The following is a 19,268-nucleotide window of genomic DNA, read 5'->3' as shown; positions in this document are numbered from 1 at the left end:
GGACATTAAAAAAATGAATTAAGTATCTAAGTATTTTATTTACTCAGACTTTTTTTATAGTAATACAGGTCTCCCAGAATTCTACATTATCTTTGCATACTTTTCTAATTGGATGTGTAAAATAAATGATATACCATTGTGAAACTAGTGGCAATCACAATTTAACTCTGTGAAACAAGCAATGTAATAAGGATTTTATATATATCATCTTTTTTAGTTTTAAAATATCTATGAGGTATTTATCTGCTGATTTTATACATGATATAAGTAAGGTTGATATTAAGATGGGCTAAGGAAATTGAGCAAGCTTGTGCAGTTAGAAAGGAGCCCTGGTAGTACAACAGTCAAGTGTTTGGCTGCTAACCCAAAAGTCAATGGTTTGAACCAACCCAGCAGCTCTGAGAGAGAAAGATCTGGCAATCTGCTGCTATAAAGATTACAGTCTACAAAACTCTATGGGGAAGTTTGGCTCTGTCACAGGGATAGATACAAGTCAAAATCAACTCCATCGCACCTCACAACATCACAATACTGTTAGAAAGTGGCAGAGTGAATTTTATATCTAGGTTTTTGTTGTGTTTTGTTTCGTTTTGTTTTTGTCTCCTGTGCTTTGTTTTTTTTGGGTTCTTGTAGGTCCAGAAGAGCCCAGTTTAGAATGTACTACTGCCTCGTGTGGAATAGGTATGTGACCTTTGCAGAAAACTGGATTCTCTGCTTACCTTTCTCACACATAGTCTCCTACTCATAGTATTAAAAAGTCTTCACAGCAAGAAGATTAGGATTTAGACTCAGGTTATACAAGTTTCTTGCAAAGTTAATCATAACAGCAAGAATGCCAGTCGACTGGTACAAAGTATTATTGTACATTCAAATCGTAAAGAAACTAAGAAAATAGAAACCTTTATAATGCACATAGGTGAAAGATAACCCAGATATTAAGAACCCACAAAAGACAGGAGAAAAATGTCCACACTGTTGTGAACATTATTAAATATATATTAATATTATATATAATTCTATAAAATATAATTCTATAAAATATAATATTAGTTATGTTAAATAATGTAAATATTGTTAAATATATTAAAATCAATCAGCCCCAGGAACTGTTACTTTTCTGAAGGCCTGATTTTATTATGATGGTGGCAAGAATCACAAAAGCATTTATAGTGTACCAAACATGTGTCAGGCACTGTTTTAAGTCCTTTATATACATTAACTCACCCAATTCTCTCAATAATCCTATAAGATATGTGTGATTATCATATTCGTTTTTATAGAGAAGGTGTTGAAGCACAGAGAGATGAAGCAATTTGGCAAAAGTCACACAGCTAGTGGTGTCAGAACTAGAATGTGAACCTATGCAGTCTAGTTGCCAAGGGTTAACCATTTTTGACATTGAGGCAAGTTTCCAGATCCTTCCTTCCTGGGAAACAAACTCCTCTGGCTTAAACTCAGACATTCTCTTCTGGTCCTGATTGGAGATCTAATTGCATTTCAAAGGGTTCCTCATATAACTAGGAGCACATACACTGTGAAACATCTCTCTTTTACATTCTCAAGAGTTACCTAACTTATATGAGATTTTCCAGGGAGCTATGTTTTATATAGAACCCTCGTGGCTTAGCAGTTAAGAGCTAGGGCTGCTAACCAAAATGTGGGCAGGTCGAATCCACCAGCACTCCTTGCAAACCCTTTGGAGCTGTTCTACCCTGTCCAATAGGGTTGCTACAAATTGGAAATGACTTGATGGCAATGTTTTGTTTTTTTTTTTTTATGTCTTATATATCCTTTGGATTACATTTACTCTGGGTAATCCTTAGCGAGCAAAATTCTGCTAAAGGAATTTCTGAGATAAAATCTTTTTCTTTTACCAAGTACCTGTAGTTGATTTACATAGAGTCCAGTTAACAAGGACAAGAGTCAGATCCTTCTGCCTCTTTCCTTTACCCCAAAGGATATTCTTATGGTGAAGGGGTCAATGGGTAGCAGGCCAGCTGCTGCAACTCTTTCCTTTCACATACTCATAAGTATATTATTTGCTGCAGCCTGGACCCCATCAAAACCACCTCTATGAAAACATTTTAGCTGCTTCAAAATATATATTCCAAAAAACACCACAACAAATAGAGATATAATAAACTAAAGGACGACCAATTCAATCTATTTATTAAAATGTGTTTTTCACACAATTATTTGACCTATGAAAATTATCAATCACATAGAAACAAAAGCAAAGAAAAAACTGAACAAAGTTTTTGAAGATACCAGTAATTTAGGTATGCTAAGCCTTTGTTTACATACCTCTTGTTTTCCCTATAGTGTATGTGAAGAAAAGAACATTATTAGTATACACTATTATAATTATAATATTAATTTCATCCTTCCTTTTACTCCATATGCCACCATTTTTTCTATTTTCTGTTTTCTTTTTCAACAATTTATTTCTCATTCTTTACTCCTATCACGACTTTGTGCATTAAGTGTCTCTGAGAGGTATTATTTGGCAATAAATTGTGTGGATATATGATCTTTAAAAGATTAGATTGAGATTCAACAGGTTTGGGAAAATAATCAAATACATTTCATTTGAAAATGTGTTATATGAGACAAAGCATTTAGGAATAACAACATTGCAAAACAAGATGTAAATGATTATATAGAGACTCATATGACCCTATAAATTATTTTACACATTTGACTATTCCATAAAGTGCTTCAGGAGCTTTATTATCTCAGGTAGTTATTTGGAACATGAATTTGATTCCTGTCCTGACAAAATACTACTGAAATAACCAAATGAATATAGAAGCTGAAAAAAGTCATCATGGTAAAATAATGACAAAAGAAAACATAGGAGTAATTTCTGTAACCTTGAACTAAGCAATGGTTTCTTAGATATGACACCAAAAGCACAAGTGGCAAAAGAAAAAATACACAAATTGGACTTTATTTATCAGAGTTAAAAAGATCTAAGGATTTTTTTAAGGACACATTCAAGAAAGTAAAAAGAAAACACAGAAATTGGAATAAACTATTCGCAGATTATATATCTAGTAAGAGACTTGTTCAGAATGTATAAAGACCTCGTACACTTCAACAATAAAAAGGCAAATAACTCAATTAAAAATCGTCAAGGGGAGGCGGGGCCAAGATGGCTGACTAGGTAGAAACTACCCGGATCCCTCTTGCAACAAAGACTCGGAAAAACAAATGAGTCGATCACATACATGACAATCTATGAATGCTGACCATCAAACACAGATCTAAAGAGTTGATCTGAGAGACACGGGAGAGAAACCTGCACCCTGAAGCAGCGACCGCTTCTGGAACCGGTGTCCCACTCCACAGCCTTGAGCCCTCGTGGTTCCCTGGTGCAAAGTGGCAGGGCTGATTGTGGCTTGCTGAGGTGGGGTAGGCATGGGACACAGCCCTAACCCTTAGCCCCCTGGGGTAACCTCGATAGAGACTCAGCCAGTGCAAGCAGGCTGCACATTGACACGGCTCATGAAAGAATGAGCAACCACAGGGAAGCAGCGACTGTTTTCGAAGCCTGGAGCCAGAGTCCCAGTCAGAAAACCTTGGCACCGGGTTTTGGATTGGGCAGAGGGGAGCTGAGCACGGCTTCCTGAGATGGAGCAAGCACGGGTCGCAGCCCTAGCCTCCTGAAGTGACCTCGGGGGAAGCCCAGCCATACGGGGCTGACAGGAGAAGAAGTCACCGGGAGGCAGCGACTGGTTTTGGAGCCTGGGAACCTTGGCACTGGGCTTTGGACAGGAGACAGAGGAGCTGACCACGGCTTCTGAGACAGCATAAGCACAGGATGCAGGCCTCATCCTCACGGGCAATCTTGACCCAGCCAATGCCCTTCTGGAATCTCAGATAAAACAGTCATCACCAAGCAAGATAAGTAACTTTGTCTATATTGCTGAGTGCTTCTCTCTCCTATCTATCTGATCTCCCCTCCCTGCCCCATGTGGCTTCATTAACATTGGAATTTCCTGGGCCAGGGCATGAAGTACTCTGCAGTTTTTGTTTTTTTTTTTTTGCTTTTCTTTTCCTAACCCATTCTCCTGGCCTGTAAGAAGCAGCTACTAAAAACCCAGGGACAAAAAATCCTTCCCTGACTTCCCTAAACTGGAATAAAAATACAGAACAAGCTCCAGCCAAGCATATGAGATCCACAGTCTTCGGCTTTCATCCCAACAGGCAACAAGGTGGCTATTACAATGCAAAGGCAATTCTGATAGAGATCTGACTGTAATTGTTTTAGCAGATCACTGGAAAGACAAGTTTTCCAGATCTGATATCTCTACCTATTAAACAGAGCCCTCACCCATCCACAGTGGGGAACTGAAGGCTGAAGCTCCACCCAAACTACCTAGCCACCTGCCAAAGGGGTCTGAGGTTACTGACGCCTACCAATCTTTAGAGGTACAAATGTTGGGTGCCTAAGCTACAGCTGCAGAGCCCACTCACCAAAGTGCTTTAGGAATATAGGCACACCTACCTCACTGGCACTTGGCAGAAGGCTGTTAGCATCCTGCCCCTCCTGGAGTGCGACCTCCTGCTGCTACTAGAATCTGGTGCACACAACTATCACCACTACTCTTCTAAGATAATAGGTGACAGTGTACACCACACACTTGGTGGCCCAAAATCAGAACACCTAAGCTGATTCTATTCAAGAATAGTGAATGGGCTCTTAGGCTTATATATCTGGTGACAGCCCAAACCACCTGGTAATAGGACACAAGTGATTCAAAGACTACAACAATCAGGACAGCACAATCTAGTAGCCCATCTGGGTATATTGAAGGAAAACAAAACAAGGTAAGACACAGTGATCAAATATAAAATAAATCATTACAATATCTTATAGATGGCTTGGAGACAGCAGTCGATATCAAACCACATAAAGAAGCAGACCATGATTGCTTCTACAACTCCCCAAATTAAAGAATCAAAATCTTTCCCAAATGAAGATACAATCCTAGAATGGCCAGTTGCAGAATATAAAAAACTAATATACAGAACACTTCAAGACATCAAGGATGACCTCAGAAATTAAATAAGGCAATCTACAAAAAAAAAAAAAAGCCAAGGAACATACTGATAAAGCAGTTGAAGAAATCAAAAAGATTATTCAAGAACATAGTGGAAAAATTAAAAAGCTGCAAGAATGCATAGAGAGACAGCATTCAGAAATCCAAAAGATTAACAGTAAAATTACAGAATTAGACAACTCAATAGGAAGTCAGAGGAGCAGAATCGAGCAACTAGAATGCAGAGTGGGGAGTGGGATGACAAGGCAATTGACACCAATAGAGTTGAAGAAAAATCAGATAAAAGAATTTAAAAAATGAAGAAACCCTAACAATCATATGGGACTCTATCAAGAAGAATAACTTGCATGTAATTGGAGTTCCAGAAAGGGCCACATGAACTAGAGGCTTACATCATCCTGAGACTGGAAGAACTAGATGGTGCCCAGCTACAACCGATGACTGCCCTGACAGAGAGCACAACAGAGAACTCCTGAGGGAGCAGGAGAACAGTGGGATGCAGACCCCAAATTCTCATAAAAAGACCAGACTTAATGATCTAACTGAGACTAGAAGAATCCCGCTGGTCATCGTCCCCAAACCTTCTGTTGGCCCAGGACAGGAACCATTCCCGAAGACAACTCATCAGACATGGATTGAACTGGACAATGGGTTGTAGAGAGATGCTGATGAGGAGTGTGAGCTACTTGTATCAGGTGGACACTTGAGACTGTGTTGGCATCTCCTGTCTAGAGGGGAGATGGGAGGGTAGAGGGGGTTAGAAACTGGCAAAACAGTCACAAAAAGAAAGACTGGAAGAAGGGAGCGGGCTGACTCATTAGGGGGAGTGTAAATGGGAGTATGTAGTAAGGTGTATATAAGTTTATATGTGAGAGACTGACTTGATTTGTAAACTTTCACTTAAAGCACAATAAAAGCTATTTTTAAAAATTTGAATGTTAACACAAAAATTTATATTTGAAAGTTAATAAAAATTTAATTTACAACCAAAAAAAATTGTCAAGGGATTTGTGTAGATATTTCTTCAAAGAAGACATACAAATAGACAAGAAGCACTTGAAAAGACACTAAACATCATTTCCTATTAGGAAAATGGAAAACAAATCCACAACGAGATAGTTCTTCATACCCACTAGGATTGCTACAATTAAAAATATGGAAAATCACAAATGTTGGGGAAGATGTGGAGCAATTGAAAAAACCATATATTGCTGTGCTCTTAAACTGGTGTATCCACTTCGGAAAACAGACTGGTAGTTCCCTTAGAATACTGAACTCAGAGTTAGCATATGGCCCAGCAAGTCCACTTTTAGGTATATATGCATGAGACTCGAAAACATATGTTCAAAAATAAAACCTGTTCACAAATATTCATGGCAGCATTATTAATAATAGCTAGAAGTAGACACACCTAAAAGTACATTAACTGATGAGTGGATAAACACAATTGAGGTGTATCCATACTATGGATAACATCCAGCAATATAAAGTAATGGAGTATTAACACATGCTACAACTTAGATCAACCTTCAAAACACTACACTAAATGAAACCAGCTAGTTACAAAAGACCACATATTGTACAGCCCCATTTACATGAAATGCCCAACATAGGCAAATCCATAGAAACTGAAAGTAGAAAAGTGATTGGCAGAGGCTGGGTCAAAGGGCATGTGGGGAGTGGTTGCTAATGGGTCTGGTATCTTTTGGGGGGCATTAGAAAAATATTCTAGAATTAAATAGAGGTGATGATTACATAATCCTGTCAATATCCTAGAAACCACTTTAAAAAGGTGAATTTATTGTATGTCAATTATATATCAATAAAACTATCAATAAAGCTATAAGAAAAATAATGGTATAAATTTGTGTTTAGTAATTTAGAAAATTTTAGGTACGTTTAATTTGTTTAAATTTGTTAGATATAAGACATACCAGTGATTAACTGGTTTCAAAAGAATTATTCATCTACCTGAAACACGTGAAATAAAGATTCATCTGGAAAGTGGTCAAGATACTCAGCAGAACATTCTCCCCAAAATCCACGAGTATGAAATACTAGTGTTCTTGGCAACAGTACCTAGGAGTTACTTGGTATTATCTCCTAACCTGCACTAGGCATAAATAACATATCAGAAAAAAGGCAATGCATGTCTTGTCCTAAGTAGAGCTCTTTTCAAAAACAATTCTTAGAAGTGAAAGTATTATGTAAAAGAAAATAATGTCACCATCTGACTGATGTACTAAGATTCTTTTAAGTAAACCTTGATGAGATAGTGAGAAGAAATACAAGTTATGAGAAATCCATTTTCATAAGAAAGATGACTGAGTCTTATATTTTAATGTTGATAGAAGTAATATTTAAATGTTGTTTTGTAAACTTAGCATTCTTGGCTTTCAAATCATCAGTGAAAATTTTAGAAATTATGTAATATATAGGATAGATAATTTATACAGTCAACCCTCTGTGTCCGTGGGTTCTGCATCTGCAGATTCAACCTACCTCAGATGGAAAATGTTTGGGAGAAAAAAAAAAGGACATTTTTTCCCTTGTCATTATTCCTGAAACAATACAGTATAGCAACTATTTACATAGTATTTACATTATATTAGGTATTACAAGTAATCTAGAGATGATTTAAAGTATATGGGAGGATGTGAGTAAGTTATATGCCAATACTACGCCATTTACATAAGGGACTTGAGCATCTAGGGATTTTGATATTCAAGGGGGTCCTGGAACCAATCCCTTGGGGATACCTAGGGAAAACTGTATGTATATATGCACGCGTGTGTACACAGGGACAGAAAAATATTAACTGATGTTAACTCTGAATGCCAGGAAGATGAATGATCATTTTTCTTTCCTTTTTTAATTTTCAAAATACTATTAATATAAAATTTCCTCTGGTGATAAAAATGGACAGAAAAATGGATCTTACAGTTACCTTTATAAACATTTTATTATACATAGCTATCTTCCTCCTCCTTTCAAAAAGATATCTTGCTCATTTAGTTAATACCAATCTTTTAATCGTTTATTTTCCATGCATTAGTTCAGTTTCGATCACAAGTTCTTCAAACATTTCTTCCATGCCTCTGGTTAAATCTCACACCTCTGAATAATTTTCTCAGTGCCTCCTTCATCTCCTTATTCCGGAGACTGTAGATCAAGGGGTTGAAAAGAGGAGTCAACACAGAATAAAATAAAGTCACAATTTTCTGGATCCCAGCTGGGTTGCCTGTTGTTGGGCTCACATATACAATCATGACGGAACCGTAGAAGAGGGATACCACAGCCAGGTGGGAGCCACATGTGGAGAAAGCCTTATGCCGGCCTTCTGCTGAGGGGACCCTCAGCACAGCTCTGATCACCAGGGCATAGGAGCTAATAATGAAGAGGAAGGTGGAGAACATGAGGACAGAGTTAAACATGGCACAGATGACCTCAGTGGCAGGAGATGGCACACAGGACAGCTTCATAAGGGGTCCTGGGTCACACAGAAAGTGATCGATTTTATTGGGACAACAAAATGGGAGCTGAGAGATTAGGTAAACAGGCAAGAGGAAGTATAAGAAGCCACACGCCCAGCAGCAGGCTCCCATTCTGATGCAGCGTCGAACTGTTATTATGGAGGGGTAGTGCAGGGGCCTGCAGATGGCAAGGTACCTGTCCAAGGCCATGACGGACAAGAAGAAGGTCTCAGTCGTGCCCATGGAGAAGAAGAAGTAGAACTGGAGGAAGCAGCCAGAGAAGGAAATGGCGTTGGTTGCAGAGACAAAGTTGGCTAGCATATTGGGGGTAGTTGAAGTTATAAAGCAGATCTCCAGGAAGGAAAAATTGGCCAGCAGGATATACATGGGAGTTTGTAGTTGATGGTCCCACCTTACAATGCAGATAATGGATAGGTTCCCATTCAACGTCAGGCTATATGTTCCAGAGAAGAATGAGAAGAGGAGAATTTGAATCTCCCAGGTACAAGGGAAGCCTAAGAGGATGAATTTACTCACAGAACTAGAGCAATTAACATTAGCGTTTTTATTTGATTTTAAAGCTGCAAATACAACAGATTTCTGTATTAGAAGTGATGTTACATAGAATTTTCATTAAGCAGATGCCTTAAGTAGGGTCAAACGAGTATGTGTGTCAATCAATAACATAATGCCATGACTCATTCAGGCTTTTTTTTCATGATTTTCAGATATTTATAGTCCTATTTTTTTTTTTTTATCCTAGACTTAATGGCACAACAGTTAATCACTCAGCTGTTAACCAAAATGTTGGTGGTTCAAGTCCACCTAGCAGCTCTGTGGGAGAAAGATAGGGTGATCTGCTCCTATTAAGATTAAAAAAAAAACTTACATCCTAGAAAACCCTATGGGACAATTCTGCTCTTCACGAAAAAAAAAAAAAAGAAAGTTACCGGTTATCTATTGTCTATTAGGGAAACCCTGGTGGCATAGTGGTTAAGGGCTACTGCTGCTAACCAAAGGGTCAGTAGTTTGAATCTGCCAGGTGCTCCTTGGAAACTCTATGGGGCAGTTCTACCCTGTCCTGTAGGTTCTCTATGAGTCAGAATCGACTTGACGGCACTGGGTTTGGTTTTTTTGGTTCTGGTTGTCCATTAAGTGTTTTTCCATCACCACTCCTCCCCTCCCTCCTGACTATCAAAGATTGTTTCTTTTTGTATGTAAATCTTTTCATAAGCTTTTACAGTAGTGGTCTTATACAATATTTGTCCTTTTGTGATTGACTTATTTCACTCAGCATAATGTCCTCCAGATGCATCCCTGTTATGAGATGATTTGCAGATTCATCATTGTTCTTTATCTTTGCATAATATTCCATTGTGTGTATGTACCATAGTTTATCCATTCATCTGTTGATGGGCATCTAGGTTGTTTTCATCTTTTGATATTGTGAATAATGCTGCAATGAACATGGGTGTACATATATCTAATCGTATGATGACACTTATTTCTCTAGGATATATTCCTAGGAGTGAGATTGCTAGATTATATGGTATTTCTATTTCTAGCTTTCTAAGGAAGCACCATATCATTTTCCAAAATGGTTGTACCATTTTTCATTCCTACCAGCAGTGCATAAGAGTTCCCATCTCCCTGCAGCTATTCCAACATTTGTTATTTTCTGTTTTTTTTTTGATTCGTGGCAGTAATGCCAGGGTGAGAGAGTATCTCACTGTAGTTTTCATTTGCATTTCTCTGATGGCTAGAGATCATGAGCATTTCCTCGTGTGTCTGTTGGCCACTTGAATGTCTTCTTTGGTGAAGAGTCTGTTCATTTCCTTTGCCCATTTTTTAATTGGATTGTGTGTCTTTTTGTTGTAGACGTGTTGGATTTTTTTCTTACATTTTAAAGATTAGACCTTTGTCTGATTTGTAATAGCCAAAATTTTTTCCCCAGTCTGTAGGTTCTCTGTTTACTCTTTTGGTGAAGTCTTTTGATGAGCTTAAGTGTTTAATTTTTTAGAAGATCCCAGCTATCTAGCTTATCCTCTGGAGCTTTTGTGTTGTTGGTTATGGTCTGTATCCTGTTAATGCCTTGTATTAGGGACCTAGCATTGATCATGTTTTTTCTTCTACAAACTTCATAGTTTCTGGCTTTATATTTAGGTCTTTGATCCATTCTGAGTTAGTTTTTGTATATGGTGTGAGGTACGGGTTCTGTTTCATTTCTTTGCAGATGGACATCCAGTTTTGCCAGCACCATTTGTTAAAAAGACTGTCTTTTCCCCATTTGGTGGACTTTGGGCCCTTGTCAAAGATCAGGTGACCATAAGTGAATGAATTTACATCTGTGCTTTCAATTCTGTTTCATTGGTCAATATATCTGTCATTGTACCAGTACCAGGCTGTTTTGACTAATGTAGCTGTATAGCATGTTCTGAGGTCAGGTAGTGCAAGTCTTCCTATTTTATTCTTCTCCTTCAATAGTGCTTTACTTATCCAGGGCCTCATCCCTTTCCAGATAAAGTTAATGGTAAGTTTGGCCATCTCTTTAAAGAATGTTGTTGGTGTTTGGATAGGTATTGCATTATATTTGTAAATTGCTTCAGGTAGAATTGTCTTTTTCACAATGTTGAGTCTACCTATTCAAGAGCATGGTACGTTTTTCCATTTATGTAGATTTCTTTTGGTTTCTTGCAGTAGTGTTTTCTAGTTTCCTTTGTATAGGTCTTTTACATCCCTGGTTAGATTTATTCTAAAGTATTTTATTTTTTTATGGGCTATTATAAATGGTATTGTTTTCCTGATTTCCTTTTCATTGTTCTCTTTAGTGGTGTTTATGAATCCAACTGATTTTTGTATGTTTATCTTGTATTTTGCTACTCTGCTGAATCTTTCTATTAGTTCCAGTAGTTTTCTCATGGAGTCTTTTGGATTTTCTAAGTATAGCATATCACCTGCAAATAGGGACAGTTTAACTTCTTCATTACCAATAGATGTTTACATCTTCAATGAAATTTTTGAAAATCAAATTCATCAATGTATTTAAAGGATAATCTGTCTTGACCAAATGGTGTCCATTCCAGAAATGCAAGGTTGCTTTAATATTTGAAATTCAGCCATATTAAGAGAATAAAAAAGAAAATTCATATGATCATCTCAATAGATGCAGAAAAAGCATTTGACAAAATTCAACACTTATTCAACAAGCCAGGAATAGAATGGAACTTCCATAACCTGATAAAGGGCCTCTTTAATAAGCTTTCAACCAACATCATAAAAAATATAGATAAAAAGCATAATACTTAATGGTAAATGAATTATTTTTTTCCTAAATTTGGACACAAGACAAAAATGTTCTCTCTCATCACTTCTATTCAACATTGTACTGGAAGTCTTATCAATATTTACTCATTTTAAAGTATTTACACAGGAGTATATAGATATCTTTTTTTACATATAGATACAGAGAATATATAAATGTGTGTGCTTACATGAGTTAATATACATACATAGGCTTCCTAGCTTTACCCACTGAAAGAGGCTAGAAACTCGGATACGCAGTGCCTAGATCTTGATTTTAATATACCCCAATAGCAATGAGCAGACCAGTTCTCACATCTTGTTTCAGAACACAGAAAATTAAAGTCAGAAATTAAAGTGGGGACATTATTACTGACCTTACATAAATAAGGATTGTAAGAAAATACTATGAACAATTATACACCAGTAAATTAGATAATCTAGATGAAATGGACAAATATCTAGAAATATAAAAATTATATTTAAACTGACTCAAGAAGAAATAGAAAATCTTAACAGACTTATAACAAATAAAGAGCTTGAATCAGTAACCAAAAACCTCCCAACAAAGAAAATGCATGGCCAGATGGATTCACTGGTGAAATCTACCAAACGTTTAAAGAATTAACACCAATATTTCTCAAACTCTTCAAAAAATAAAGAAAAGGAGGAGGCAGTTCCTAACTAATTATATGAAGTTAGTATTACACTAATACCACAGCCAAGTGTACACATTATAAGAAAAAAATATATAGATTAACAGATATCCCTTATGAATATAACTGCAAAAATCCTGAACAAAATGCTAGCAAACTGAATACAACAGGATGTTAAAAATTATACACCAAGAGCAACAAGCGAAATTTATCCCAGGAATGCAAGGGCGGTTAAACATGATAAAAATCAACCAATGCAGCACATCACATTAATAGCACAAAAAAGAAAAAAAAAAAAGATCATATCAATTGATATAGAAAAAGCTCTTGCTAAACTCCAACACCTTTTCATGATTAAAAAACTCTCAGGAAACTAGGAGTAGAAGGGAATTTCCTCAACATAATAAAGAATGATTACGAAAAACCCACAGCTAATATCATACTCAATGGTCAAGACTGAATACTTTTCTGCTAAGATCAGCAACAAGACAAGGATGTCCACTTTCACCACAGCTATTCAACATTGTACTAGAGGTTTCAGCCCAGAGAAATTAGGCAAAAAAAAAACAAACAAGTAAAAGACATCCTAATTGTAAAAGAAGTAAAATCATACCTATTCGCATGACATGGTCTTATGTATAGAAAATTACAAAGCATCTAACAAAAAACTACTAAAGCTAATAAGTGAATTCAGCAAAGTTGCAGGGTACAAGATTACACAGTAAGGATCAGCATGAAACTAATTCCCAAAACATGGAGATTCATCCGGCCCTCACATTTCCACTTCTTCATCCTCGTCACTACCTGCCTGCATAGCACCGTCTTTCTCTGACCCTGGTTACCTAGATCAGAGCTTACAATTTAAAAAGACATCATCCTTCAGACTACCAAATGGGCAGATGGCAGCAGCAAGTTTGAGGAGTCCACGTGACATACTAACCTTCTCACCAATTTGGGGCTGGTTTTCCACTAACACTTCAGGATGCCAGGTACAAGCTTGGGAGTCCACATAACACTCTTACTTTCTGACCTGATGGCTCCCACAATCCCTTTTGTTTTTGATAATTCATTGGAACTACTCACAGAACTCACAGTATACCATAGTTATGTCTACAGATTTATTATAACCAAAAAGGATATAAATGAAAAGATGATAGGGTGAGGTATGGAAGGGTTCCCAGCACGGACCTTTCATGTCCCAAGGGATGCACTGCCCTCCTGAGATCATATGTTCTTGTTAACCAGGACGCTCCTTGGTCCTCCATGTTTCCTGCTTTTATTGGCCAGTCCTGCCTGATAAGCTAAATCATGCCTCCTGAGGCTAGTTGATATCAGCCTCCCAGATAAGTCTTTCTTGCCTGGCCAACCCGTATTCACCAGCACAAATTCTCAGGTGTGGCCTGGAAGTTCCAGACTAAGGTATTTTAATTACTCCAAGAGTTATTTCTCTGGAGCCAAGGAGAAAGGCCATCTTACTTAGGGAAAAACCACATCCTTTACCCCACAAAAATAAAAATATAAAAAATTAGTTCTATTTCTATAGACAAGCAATGAACAATCTGAAAAGTAAATTAAGAAAACAATTCCATTTATAGTAGCGTATAAGACAATAAAATATCCAGAAAAAAATTTAAGCAAGGAGGTGAAGGACTTGTACAATTAAAACTACAAAATATTACTGAAAGAAATTAGAGAGACCTAATAATTGCAAAGACATCCATGCTCACGGATTGGAATATTTAACATTGTTAAGATGTCAGTCCTACCCAAAGTGATCTACAGATTCAATCCAATTCCTATCAAATTTCTAGTGGCTTTTTTTGCAGAAAAGGAAAAGCTGATCTGCAAATTCATATGGAATGGCAAGAGATCCTGGATAGAAAAAAGAGTTCAGGAAAAAAGTAAAATAAAACAAACCTGTCATATTTCTGCAGATGATGTGACGGTGAGTGTAGAATCTGTGAGCAAAATACTAGAGATTAATAAAAATACCAATGTTGCTACAACAATCAAAAAAATTAAAGGAAAATAAAAAAATTCACAATAATGTAAAAACTTCAAATTTGTTAGATTAAATATGATGAAATTTATACAAGACATTCACACAGACAACTACAAAACATAACTGAGATATATAAAATAAGGGGAAAGATATATCATGTTCATGTATGACAACACTCAATGTTGTTATAGCTTATTCATACAATAAAAAGGAAAATGTTGCGGTCAAGTCGATTCCGACTCATAGCAACCCTGTAGGACAGAGAAGAATTGCCCCATAGGGTTTCCAAGGAACAGCTGATGGATTCAAATTGCAGACCTTTTGGTTAGCAGCCATGGCCCTTAACCACTTTGCCATCAGGGCTCTATTCACACAATGGAAGCGATAACAAGGCTCTTAGCAATAAAAACGTACAAACACTAATACATGTAATACCGTGGGTAAATTTCACAAACATAATACCAAGTGAAAAGAGTCACACACACACAGAACGAGTATATACTAGTAATCCCATTTATATGAAGTTCAAACATGCAAAACTAATCAAAGTTTGTTATAAAAGAGGTAATCTTTGGAGGTTACTGATTGAGATAGGGACACGTAGAAGCCATCTGAGGTAGTTAATGTTTTATGTTGCCATCTGATTGAAAAATTTATAAAAGTAAAAATGTGATCAATTTTAAATTTTAGATTTGTGTACTTTACTTAATTTTTACCTCCGTTATATATATACAATGGTAGGCTGGGAATAAATATTTCAAACATTTGAATCATGTAATATCCTTGAAATGTAGCGCTCTTCTATATGTTAATAAAGAATTTTGATAAACACTCCATAGCTAAAGTGAAAAATATTATGAACATGCAATTCACAAAAGAAAAAATATGTAATAAACCCTCGAAAAAGTGTTCATTCTCATTGATGATGAGGCAAACACACGCTAAGATAATAACATAAATTTTAGCTGGCACATTCGAAAAATTAAAATGAAAGTAAATATATTATCCACTGTTGGAAAGAGTATGGAAATAGGGTCATATACTAGAGGGTAAGCGGTATGGTCCCCACTGTCTCCACAGCAACATCAAAGAGTGTGCCCCATGAGGAACTGACCGCTTGGTGTTTTTCTAATCCACTGTGCAATTAGCAGGTGTAGGTTTGTGAAATGTAATCTTGTAGTTGGAGAAAGAGGGAGTGTTTCTTTGAAGCCAAGAAAAGAGTGTTTCCTCCATCCCACAACGCTGAAAGTTACAATATACTCTCTGCCTCTCAACAAAGAAACCCTCCTCTCTCTCCTCCCTCCTTTGGTCCCTGCTATATAAACCCAGGGTCCCTTGCCTCTTCTGTCTCTCACCCATGATGCAACAAGAGGTGTGCATGGAGGTAACTAAACATTACACCCTTGGACCGCCTTACTGGGGAGACTGGCTCAGGATAAACCTTTCTCTGTTCCTCTTTGCCCTGATTGCTGTGTAAGTAATAAAAGCTTGTGACCGTACCAGTGAGAGAAACCCTGGTGGCACAGTGGTTAAGAGCTATGGCTGCTAACCAAGAGGTTTGCAGTTCGAATCCACCAGGCGTTCCTTAGAGACTCTATCCAGCAGTTCTACTCTGTCCTGTAGGGTCGCTATGAGTCAGAATTGACTCGACAGCAGTGTGTTTGGTACCAGTCAGTATTGTCATGATTTGTTCTGACCCAAAGAGCCCTGCATTGTTGATTTATTTTCTCGGAACATTGCATATACACTATCCCAGTGAGTGTAAATTAGTACAACCCTTTGGGGGAAAAAAAAAAATTGTCACCCTTTGTCTCAGAAATTTCATTCTCAGGATTCCCTGCCTTAAAAATACTTAATAAGGATCTGAGGAACTACTGTTGGAGCATTATTTGTAATAGTGATAAATAATTGATTGTCTAAATGCCCACCAATAGAGTATTTATTTCATTATAGCATACCCATGATCTTGAAAGATTATGTATCAGTTAAGAATAGATTTGGATACAGTGCATGAAAACATGAAAGGATATCCACAATGTACTTCTGAGGAATAAAACTGAGTTGTAGAAAAACATGTAGATAGTGGTAGTGTAACGTGTATTCAGTCATCTGATTTAGAGATGTTAAAAAAAAAAAGCTTTTTAAATCTCAATCTCTATGTGTGTGTCTTTTTCTCTTCCTACTTTCTTTCCTCCCTCCCTCCCTCCATCCCATTCTCTTTTTACTTTACATATTTCTATCATGTTTGAAAGAATAAAATGAAATAAAATCTAAAGTCAAAAACCCTGTTTAGGAAAGGTACTCCAGAGGGGGGAAAGGTGTACAAGCGAAGTGGTAGTTTTAGGCGAAACGCAAGCCACCTGTAGTCAAATCTTCCGTAACGTTCCATTATCCTTCCCATCAGCCTCAGCTCTGTGGTCCAGGAGAGCACTTAACTCTCCTCAGTAAAACCCAACTGACGTTGTTGCGTCTCTTACATCAGTTTTTTTTTTTTTCCCCCGTCCATTCTTTGCTTTTCACTCTTGCATCACACTATAACCCCAACACACATGCATTTTTGCATTCCATACTTTCTGGCAAAAGGTTGTTATTAAATTTTTTCTAATGATTCCCTTTGCGATTTGACTATGAGTACCTAAATCCCTAAGTCCCTAAACATCAAAAATTCTTAATGATTTCTAGCGTAACCAGAGTTCTACCCTATTTTGTTTATCTTCTTGACTGTCTGGGTCAGTTCTATAGTGTTAATGTGTTAGGCATCTGTGACTGTAGTATCTAAAAATCTATGGTTTATAGACAAAAGGTATGTAATTTGCCTTAAAGTCTATTGTAGTGAATGCCTTTCTTCATGACCCTGTTGTCTGTATCTATCTACCTGACACAATGTCTTTTGCTACCATATGATCGGCACTTAATGCTAACAGCAGTCTTCTTCAGTAGTACATCAAATTGCATGTACAATGTTATATCAAGTATGTAAATCAATGAAATTTAAAAGGAGTTTAAGAATTTTGGTTAAAGTTAACAGTGTTTACCTCTTGGTATTGGGAGAGTGATTATTTTCTTGCTTCTAAATTTCAGCAATAAGCATGCATTATTTTTGGTAATGAAAAAAAATTAAAAACATGAAAATTGAGTAACTAGTACAATATTTTTTGCAAAACAAATCCGTCTTGAAAAAATCTGAGGTTATTTGATGTTGTACTTGGACAACTGCTAATCTCAAAATAAACTATATAGGTAATAACTGAGTGAAATTTTACCTGAAATGTAGTTACTGTAAGTAAATAACAAGTAAGTTGAAGAACGCTAACAATTTCCATTTTTTTAAATTTTTATATAAAAACAAAATGGTAAGTCATAAAACCTGGGGATATGCATAGTTTCGCATAAATTCACGGAAAGTTTATATACTTATCATAAATATAATTGAGTTCAATTATAAAAAATTGAAAATTATCAATAAGTAAGAAAGAAGAAAGTCCCAATAGTCAACATCAACATGTATAAATATTTCATTGTCTTTACCATTAGTCTAGTTTCTTACAGTTTAATTTTCTGCATTTATAGATTTAACATATTTTAAAAATAACTTGCTATCCTTTTTGCTTCATTATGTAACTATTTCCATGTTAATGAAGCTCTTTGTAAACATCACTTTAATAAAATAATATTAAATTTTGAGGTATTTTCTTCATATAATTTCTTAATTTTTTATGAAAGAGCATAATACAAATGAAATATTTAGAGTTACATACTAGCCTTGACTAAGGAGTGTATATATTTTGTTACATTTTATTTATGCTAATTATATTATTTAAAATTTACTTCTTTAAAAGATTTTTATTTTTATTGATTTGGTCAAATGCAAGTATACGGTTCACAGGTTTAGAGGAGGTAGAAACTATAAGACAAAAAAATTCTCTAAATTATTCTAAACTTTAAATTATGAAGTATTTGTTAATTCCTCAAAATGTTGCTCAGTGTCGCACAGAACTTGGCTGTGGGATATGACTCAATAGCAGCTCTTACAAGCCCCAGAGTTCTCAATAAACTATCACCTATTTCATCTCAGGTAATAGCACCTTCTACTCATTGCTTACACAGAGATGGATAAAATACACACCACACACACACACACACACACACACACACACAAGAATTGCTTTTTTTTTTTTTTTTTTTAGGGAAGCAAGTCTTTTTTACTCAATTTGGTAGGATAGTCAAAAGGGAGAGTCATTTGAATGCATGAGGAGCTATTTTATGATTGTGTTTGAATCATAAAAAGTATAATCTGTGCCTTTATGCCCACAGTATGATTTAAGATGACAAGTATATTATACAGACAATAATAAGTTGGACAGGCCATCAGGAAACTTAGGTAGGGGTTGATGAAATAACCATAAGCCTAACATGAAATGTGATCCTTCCTCCAGCCGTTTCCATTAGGGAGAGCCTCACCCAAATTAGCTTGATGGGGAAGAAAAAGCACAGGGTAATCATAGTAGCCTAACCATCTACATAATATGATTTTCTTTCCCAAATAAAACCTCTACCCACCCTAAAATCTGTTCTCTGGAATCTTAAAATTTCTCCTGAAATTCTCCCTTCAAGTTTTCTTTTCCCCCCTAAAGGTTTTTATATTTTAAATATTAGTATCTTGAGGAAATGTAGCATATTCCTCGAGACTAAACATGAAGGAGAGAGAAAGAAAATACTGACTGATGAAAGAAAGGGATGAATCAAGTCAAAGTTGAAGGACCAGGACCAG

The 19,268-nt window shown here is 36.4% G+C and overlaps 1 protein-coding gene across 1 annotated transcript; it reads right to left on the bottom strand.

The window, feature by feature from the left end:
- Nucleotides 1–7,725: 7,725 nt before the first annotated feature.
- Nucleotides 7,726–8,993, bottom strand: LOC100654199 (olfactory receptor 11H6-like). Its single transcript, XM_023542615.2, has one exon. It carries the CDS (start codon nt 8,924–8,926, stop codon nt 8,144–8,146), a length of 783 nt encoding a protein of 260 aa, XP_023398383.2. The 5' UTR covers nt 8,927–8,993; the 3' UTR covers nt 7,726–8,143.
- Between the last annotated feature and the right edge of the window lie 10,275 nt (nt 8,994–19,268).

This window comes from Loxodonta africana, chromosome 10, assembly GCF_030014295.1.
Source record: "Loxodonta africana isolate mLoxAfr1 chromosome 10, mLoxAfr1.hap2, whole genome shotgun sequence".
Lineage (NCBI taxonomy): Eukaryota > Metazoa > Chordata > Mammalia > Proboscidea > Elephantidae > Loxodonta > Loxodonta africana.
The sequence above is the reverse complement of the archived record's forward strand: the minus strand, read 5'-3'. Positions and strand labels throughout refer to the sequence as shown.